The sequence below is a fragment of the Marmota marmota genome, unplaced genomic scaffold (assembly GCF_001458135.2).
Source record: "Marmota marmota marmota unplaced genomic scaffold, marMar, whole genome shotgun sequence".
Taxonomy (NCBI): Eukaryota; Metazoa; Chordata; class Mammalia; order Rodentia; family Sciuridae; genus Marmota; species Marmota marmota.
The window spans coordinates 42,374,298-42,382,444 of record NW_026000082.1 but is presented as its reverse complement, the minus strand read 5'-3'; the positions used below and the strand labels follow the sequence as shown (position 1 = coordinate 42,382,444).

At 54.4% G+C, this 8,147-nt stretch overlaps 1 protein-coding gene across 15 annotated transcripts in view; it reads left to right on the top strand.

The window, feature by feature from the left end:
* Crocc (ciliary rootlet coiled-coil, rootletin) overlaps positions 1 to 8,147 on the top strand; it is a 46,232-nt gene that overhangs the window by 21,069 nt on the left and 17,016 nt on the right. For all 15 annotated transcript variants that reach the window (XM_048816250.1, XM_048816249.1, XM_048816247.1 and 12 more), the window contains 7 exons: positions 2,378 to 2,560; positions 3,668 to 3,812; positions 4,348 to 4,494; positions 4,816 to 5,046; positions 5,707 to 5,900; positions 6,136 to 6,263; positions 7,426 to 7,595. In XM_048816250.1, coding sequence (XP_048672207.1) covers positions 2,378 to 2,560; positions 3,668 to 3,812; positions 4,348 to 4,494; positions 4,816 to 5,046; positions 5,707 to 5,900; positions 6,136 to 6,263; positions 7,426 to 7,595 — 1,198 coding nt within the window. The remainder of the gene's footprint in view (positions 1 to 2,377; positions 2,561 to 3,667; positions 3,813 to 4,347; positions 4,495 to 4,815; positions 5,047 to 5,706; positions 5,901 to 6,135; positions 6,264 to 7,425; positions 7,596 to 8,147) is intronic.

The following is an 8,147-nucleotide window of genomic DNA, read 5'->3' as shown; positions in this document are numbered from 1 at the left end:
CACTTTAAAAAATATTTTTAGTTGTAGTTGGACACAATAACTTTTATTTATTTTTTATGAGGTGCTGAGGATCAAACCCAGCGCCTCATGTGTGCTTGGTGAGCACTCTACTGCTGAACACAACCCCAGCCCCAACCATTAGCTCCTTTTATTTTCTACTCTGAGACAATCTCATTAAGTTGCTGAGGGTCTCACTAAGTTGCTGAGGCTGACTACAAACTTAGGATTACAGGTGTGCACCAGTGTGCCCAGCTTCTCAGGGAAATTTTGACAATGTTGTTTTGAGACTGTTTCCTAGAGGGCTTTTTTTTTTTTTGTACTGTAGATTGAATCTGACTGCACCTTTTTATTTTATTTTATTTTTAAAAAATATTTTTTAGGTATAGGTGGACACAGAGTCTTTATTTTACTTTATATGGTGCTGAGGATCGAACTCAGTGTCTCACACATGCTAGGCAAGTGCTGTACCTCTGAGCCACAACATCAGCCCTTATTTTTGATTTTGAGACAGATTCTCACTAAGTTGCTTAGGGCCTTGATAAATTGCCCTCGAACTTGTGATCCTCCTGCCTCAGCCTCCCTAGTCACTGGGATTACAGGCATGTGCTACCATACTTGGCTTCCTGGAGATTTGCTTTTTTGGTACTGGGGATTGAACCCAGAGGCACAAAACCACTGAGCCACATTCCGAGCCCTATTTTGTATTTTATTTAGAGACAGGGTCTTCCCAAGTTGGTCAGCACCTCACCATTGCTGAGGATGGCTTTGAACACTGGGATTATAGGCCTGCACCACGGTGCCTGGCTTTATTTTTGTGACTAAGGTCTTGCTCAGTTACTTAGGGCTTTGCTGAATTGCTGAGACTGGCTTTGAACTTGGCGATCCTCCTGCCTGCCTCCCGAATTGCTGGGGCTACATGCATGCGTGTGCCACTGCACCCAGTGTCCTAGAGTTGTTGTTGTTGTTTTTTAAGATGGACACAATATCTTTATTTATTTGTTTATTTTTATATGGTGCCAGGGATCGAACCCAGTGCCTCACGCATGCTAGGCAAGTGCTCTACCACTGAGCCACAACCTGGCCCCCCCTCTTTTTTTGGTAGTTGTAGATGGACAGCGTGCCTTTATTTTATGTGTTTATTTATATGCAATGCTAAGGATCAAACCCAGTGCCTCACACATGCTAGGCAAGCTCTCTGCCACTGAGCCACAACCCCAGCCTGTTCCTAGAGATTTTTAAGAAAAGAAATTATCTACCTCTCAGCTACATGGTTATTTTTGTTTTATCTTCCTAATTAGAAGTGTTTAACAAAAAATGTGAAGGATGAGGGGAAATCAAAAGGGGGGGCCCCTCACAGTCTCACCTGCCCCTCTGAACCCCTAGTAGGGTATTGGCTTTGTTTCTATTGTGTTTCCTGGCAGTGAGGTGGCAGAGTAGGGGCACTTGTACACCCACCATGTTTGCAAGTGCTTCATGTGTATCATCTCAGTCTTTCTGTCAGACTCCTGCAGTTTGGAACTCACTGTATGGAGATGACTTGCCCAATCTCACAAAGCAGGTGTGGCCCCGTGGGCAGGGTAGAATTAGAATTCAAGCCCATTGGGTGGCCACCCATGATTTCCCTGCCTGGGAAGGAGATGGCTTTTTAAGTAGTGCTGATCAGCGAGCAGCCCATTTTGCATTCTGCTATTTTTACTTAATGTCATGTTATAAGCTTTTCCCCACCCACTGCCAACATTAGTATCTAGCATATTTGGGGACTGCAACTTCGAGGGAAGAGAGGGAAGCTCTAAGCCTGAGCCAGAAACCCCAGCTGGCTTGAAAGAAGGTGTTACAATCAGCCCCTGCCCCTACTTGTGACTATTAGAGTTGTGGAAAATGGCAGCTCCCTGCAAGCTTTTGGGATTCCCAGTGGCAGTCACACGCCCCCCTGCTGTGGCTGCCAGGTACTGCTGTTCTGTGCAGCGGGAAGCTGATCTGGACAGGTGCAGCTCTGTTGGGCTTGCTAGGATTGCAGAGGGGTATCGTGGGGGCCTTTTGTGTCTGTGTGGCTTAGCAGAACTGGCTGCCAAATTGCCGGTGTGTTCCAGGAGCCTACTCCTGGCCTTTTGCACTTGGTGGGGGGACTCACAGGTAACGCAGCACCTTCTTCCATCCCACTAGGCCTTCAAGTGGGCAGGCTGGGGGAGGAAAGCCAGGCTCCTGCTGGGAGGTGTGGGTGAGCTGAATCAGCCACAGGAGCATCAGAACAGGCTTCCTGGAGTGAGAGGCCTGGGAGGACAGAGGACGCAGCTCCTGGGCAGTGGCACAGCCTGGCTTCTTTGCGGGGAGAGCAGCCATAACAGCGCCTGCTGCTCCACTATCCCTTGTCCTGCAGGGAGAAGGGCAGCTTGGCCCACAACCTGCAGGCGGCCCAAGAGCAGGCCGAGGGACTGCGGCAGGAACTGGAGAAACTGCAGGCTGCCCAGGAGGAGCTGCGGCGCCAGCGGGACCGGCTGGAGGAAGAGCAGGAGGATGCAGTTCAGGACGGCGCCAGGGCACAAAGGGAGCTTGAGCGCAGGTGGGCAGCTCCTCACCTCGCCGCCAGCTCCCAGAGGCCTCCCAGGGAGCCTCCCGCCTCTCACTGCACCTCCCGGCTCTCTCTGGGCACCTCCTCCGTCCTGAGCCTCCTGCCACCTGGAGGAGGCCTCTGGCGTTGCACTGGCGCCTTGTCTTCTACCCCACTTCTACCTGGGCCAGTGGACCCCTCCTTAGGAGGCCAGGTGGCTTCTTGCTGCTGGGAGGTCACCATTTTGATGCCAAACTTAGTGTGGATACTTGATGGGCATAGTGCACTAGAGCCTGGCCCTCCTGGGCTCAAGCAGTCCTCCTGCCTCAGCCTCCCAAGTAGCTGGACAACAGGTCTGTTCCCTTGAGCCCGGCTAACCAGCCCCACTTGGGGAAAGAGACCCAGGGAGGTGAGTCACTTACCTAGCATCAGAGAACTGGTAGGAGGCAGAGTTTGAATTATAAGAACTATAACAATTAAAATTAAAATAACTATTAATAATATTCTTATTAAAAAATTTAAGGGCTGGGGTTGTGGTTCAGTAGTAGAGCGCTTGCTTAGCATGCGTGAGGCACTGGGTTTGATCCCGGCACCACATAAAAACAAAAACAAAGGTATTGTGTCCATCTACAACTTAAAAAAAAAAGAAATGCCAATGCACCAAGGTTCTCTTGTTTAACTCTCATTATAAGTCTGTGATGTAGAAGGTGTTATCTCCATTTTGTGGATGTTGAAACTGAGTCAGAGAGGCCATGAAACTTGTCCCAGGGTACATGGTGAAAGAGTTGGGATTTGAGTCTGCACTGTGTGGGTCTGTAAGACACAGGTTGTGACGATGTTTAGTGCACTGTAGTGGTGGATGTTGTTCTTGCTTGGGAAGATGTGTCAAGCAGTATTTTAAGCATTTCCTGTAGAGTAATACACATATTCTTATAACGACTTCTTAAAGCAGGTGACACCCCGTTTTGCAGATGTGGAAACTGATGCTCAGAGTCAGGAAGTTAACAGGCAGGGGGTTGGCTGTCCTTGTGGGTAAGGCTCTTGCCCAGCATCCTGCTGGTTGCAGGTGGCCAGGACAGAGAAGTGACATGAGGCACCTGCCTGTCTTCTGTCCCACAGCCATAGACAGCTAGAGCAGCTGGAAGTGAAGCGCTCAGGGCTGGTGAAGGAGCTGGTGGAGGTGAGGGAGGCACTGAGCTGCGCCACGCTGCAGCGGGACATGCTGCAGGCCGAGAAGGCAGAGGTGGCCGAGGCGCTGACCAAGGTGGGTCCCCATTTATCACACAACTACACACCTACCTCTGACCCAGGTCTTCCCAGTCTGGCCACAGACTGATCCTTGGCTGACATCGGAGCCTGGTCACAGACTGACCCCTCCCTTGGACCAGGCTGACTTTTCTTAGTGGCCATATTCCTGCTTTTCCAGATGTTCCCGGGCAGTATCTAGACCGAGGTCCTGTGTCTGTGGGAGGTGGGGCCGTGGTCCAGAAAGTTTTCAGTGGGAACCTGCCCCATTCCCCTCACCCTGGACCCTGAGAGGTACCATCCTTAGGCCTCACTCAGGGAAAGCCCTGAGCCTTGGCCCTGCTGCGGCATCGCCTGGGTTATCTTTCCCTCCAGCTCTGCAGCGTGCAGCTTCTTAATGTCCTCACAGGCTGCAGCCTCCTCCCTGAGCAGGGAATTTCCTGACTTATCTCCCTACACCATCCCGAGGTCCGTCTCTGCGCCTGTCCCTGTCTCTTCCCACCACCCGTCTCTCTCCACCTGACTGGCTCTGACACATGGTCCCCTCCCTGCAGGCTGAGGCTGGCCGCATGGAGCTCGAGCTGTCCATGACCAAGCTGAGGGCAGAGGAGGCTTCTCTGCGGGACTCCTTGTCCAAGCTAAGTGCCCTCAACGAGAGCCTCGCCCAGGACAAGCTGGGGCTGAACCGCCTTGTCGCCCAGGTATATTGTGTCGTGGGCCCAGAGGCCTGGTCCACCTGTCCTCCCCATCGGGGAGACCCCACTGAGGTGTCCCAGACCCCCACACCCTGCACCCGTCTGTTTTGGTCTTTGCCGCTCCTGTCTCTGTCGTCGTCTGTCTCCACTCTGTCTTCTCTCTCCTGGTCTCACAGGAGGGGTCCTTCTTCATTCTCCCTCGTCAGTGTCCACACACCCTGCCCCTTTCCCCAGGCCCTCTCCTGGGCTGATCAGTGGGTGAGTGGAGGAGCATCCCTGTCCTGGGAGGAACCCTTGCTTACCGTCCCGCCACACTCACCCCTGCAGCTGGAGGAGGAAAAGGTGGCCTTGCTGGGCCGGCAGCGTCAGGCAGAGCAGGAGGCCGCCTTGGCTCTGGAGGAGCAGCAGAGGCTGGAGCAGCTGCGGCTGGAGCAGGAGGTGGAGCGGCAGGGCCTGGAGGGCGCCCTACACGCCGCGGAGCAGGCCCGGGAGGCCCTGGAGCAGCAGCTGCCTGAGCTGCGCAGCGAACGTAGCGGGCTGCAGGAACAGCTGGCTCAGGTGGGCCGAGCAGAGGGGGACGGGCCCAGCCTAGGAACCTGCTTCTGAGTGAGCTGTCCCACTTCCCTGTGCCTCAGTCACCCGTCAGTAACTCGGGGCTGAGAGTTCTTGTCAAGAGTGTCATGAGGAAACTGGGAGCCCAGCACAGGGGCCTGCTGTCAGCTCTTGGCACGGGTGCAGCACATGGTGGTGTGGAGAGGCTCGAGGGATCAGAATCAGACATTTTGGAATGTCACAGCTGCAAGGGACCCTAGGGCTTCAGGGACCTAGGAACTTAATGTCTTGGAGTGAGTCCGGTTCCTGGAGGGGCATCTGGAGGAGGGCGAAAGGGGAGCCGGAAGCGGCTTCCGCCCTCCACTCCAGCCAGCAGAGCAGCTCCCCTGGTCGGTTTTATATATTCAGCTGCTCTGCAAGTTTTGAGGTGAGGAAGGGTTGTCGCCCCTCACTCCCATAGCTGAGTGAGGGCCTTGTTTTTGCACACATGGGTGCTGTGCGTCTAGAAAAGGCCCAGTGCGGACCACACAGCAGGGCAGAGCCTGGGCTCAACCCTGGGTCTCCTGTCCGCCGGCGGGAGCTGGGTCAGACCCCGAGTTGAGGTGCTATGTGATGAACGGGTCAGGGGTTCTGGAAGTGGTGCTCACAGTCCCTGGTGGGGGCCAGCTCTCCCGGCAGCTGAGTGGGCGGGAGCAGGAGCTGGAGCAGGCCCGGCGGGAGTCCCAACGGCAGGTGGAGGCACTGGAGCGAGTGGCCCGGGAGAAGGAGGCACTGGCCAAGGACCGGGCCGGCCTGGCTGTGCAGCTGGCGGCAGCGGAGCGCGATTGCCAGGCCCTGTCAGAGGAGGCCACTCGCCTGCGGTAAGGTCTTGGGCTCTGCCCAGCACCCCCAGGGCCTGGCGTTGGCCCACAGGGGCCGTTACTTAGGAGCATGGCTTGCCAACATGCCCTTGCTGTGGCTCAGCCTTCCCCAGGGGAGCGTGGCCCAGCTAGGCAGGGAGGCTGGCACTGGGCCCGGGGCTGGGCACGCCCTGAGAGCCAGTTACCTGGGCTGTTGAGGCCGAGGCTCGTGGCCTCAGGGGCTTGTGTACTGCAGCGTGGAGAAGGCAGCCCTGGAGAGCAGCCTGTTCGAGGTGCAGACGCAGCTGGCCCAGCTCGAGGCACGCCGGGGGCAGCTAGAAGCGGATGGACAGGCCCTGCTGCTGGCCAAGGAGACCCTGACTGGTACGAGGGGCCAGGGCCAGGGACACCAGGTTCTGGGATTCCCCCAGGCAGGCAGCATTGACCTAAGAGGTTTCAACTTCCCTGGAGCAGCCCCTCCCTCTCTGGACCCCAGATTCCTGCTCTGGCTAAACCCTTGCCAGGATGAGAGGCACAGGTGGCCTGACTCAGCAGGAGCTGCTGTGGCTTTCCTGTCCTCTGGGCGGCAAGAGACTTCTGAGTTCTCCTGCAGAGCCAGCAGGGTGCTTTTCCCAGGACACTCGACACTTCCTGTGTGTCCCCACTTTCCCTGGTGCATGGCTCTTCCTGCGCTCTAAACATCAACGTGGCATTTACCTGGGTTATGGAAATTGACTTCCTATTTACATCCACCTAAGCAGACAGAACCAGGAAGGGAAATGCTGGTGGGTTTCCCACTGGGAGATGGTGTTTGGGTGGTCCACAGAAGGACACACCATCGCATTGTCACCTGTGTGAGTGCTGATAGTTGACACTTGACTAAGAATGCTTATATCATTAATCAGTAAAGGGGATGCTTTGTGTGGAGCTGGACAGCATTGAGAAATTACTGATCTCTCTGTTTCCTCATCTGTGAATGAGGATAAAAATAAAAATAAACTAGGCATGTTATGTAGGTGAATTGAAATTGTGGGATATAACCCAGGTGCCTGATTGTGGTGTGCTCAGTCAATAACAGGGTGGTATAGCCAGGTGCTGTGACTGTGCCTGCAATCCCAGCAACTTGGGAGGCTGAGGCAAGAGGATAGCAAGTTCAAGGCCAACCTGGGCAACTTATTGAGACCCAAAATAAAAACGAAACGGGCTGGGAGTGTGGGCTTAGCATGCAGGAAGCTACGGGTTTTATCGCCAATAACCATACATGCAGCCCAAACGGGAGTGGTTATATTTGACATCCTTCCCGTTTGTGGGGGCCCCCCCTTTGTGATATTCTAGGTAGGCAGACAGAGCCAGTGGGCCCATGCAGCAGATGGGAAAACTGAGGTCCAGAGAGAGAATGAGCCACTTCTCCAAGGGAACCAGCCCAGATGCCAGATGAATCCTCTCCCCTCCGGGTTCTACCATCTGGCTCACCTGGCTGCAGTTTGCTGGCTTGAGGGAAGGTTTTGCCCTAACCTTGTCTTCATCCACCCTCCCTCTTGTGCAGGTGAGCTGGCAGGCCTGAGGCAGCAGATGATAACTGCAGAAGAGAAAGCAGCTCTGGACAAGGAGCTAATGGCCCAGAAGCTGGTGCAGGCGGAGCGAGAGGCCCAGGCCTCTTTGCGGGAGGAACGGGCAGCCCACGAGGAGGACTTGCAGCGACTCCAGCATGAGAAGGTATGAGCACCTTGTAGGGGCGGTTAGGGCTCTGAGCCATTGTCTCCTCTGTACCCACAGAGTCCTCTTTCTTGCTCTGCCTCCATGTCCACATCTGAGGAACAGGACTTCATTTCTACTGTGGAAGCCCTAGGGGCAGCTAGTTGGGAAGATCCATGGGGGTAGGGGTGTCCTTATCAAATATGCAGATTCCCAGACCCCAGATTTAGTTACCACCCTGGTGATTCTGATGCAGGGGGTCCATGATCACATTGAAGAAAGGCCAACATTGCGGGGCGTGTAATCCCAGCAGTTCAGGAGGCTGAGGCAGGAGGATCTCGTATTCAAAGCCAGTGTTGGCACCTTAAGGAGGCCCTAAGCAACGCAGCAAGATCCTGTTTCTAAATAAAATCAAAAAAAGGGTTGGGGATGTGGCTAGTGGTTAAGTACCCCTGGGTTCAATCTCCAGTGTCCCAAAAGGCCAACATGATATATATAGCAGAAAAGTACTTTTCATTTGTGATACACTATTTGCATATGAAGGATCACTGGCACCTGAACATATAAGAAAGG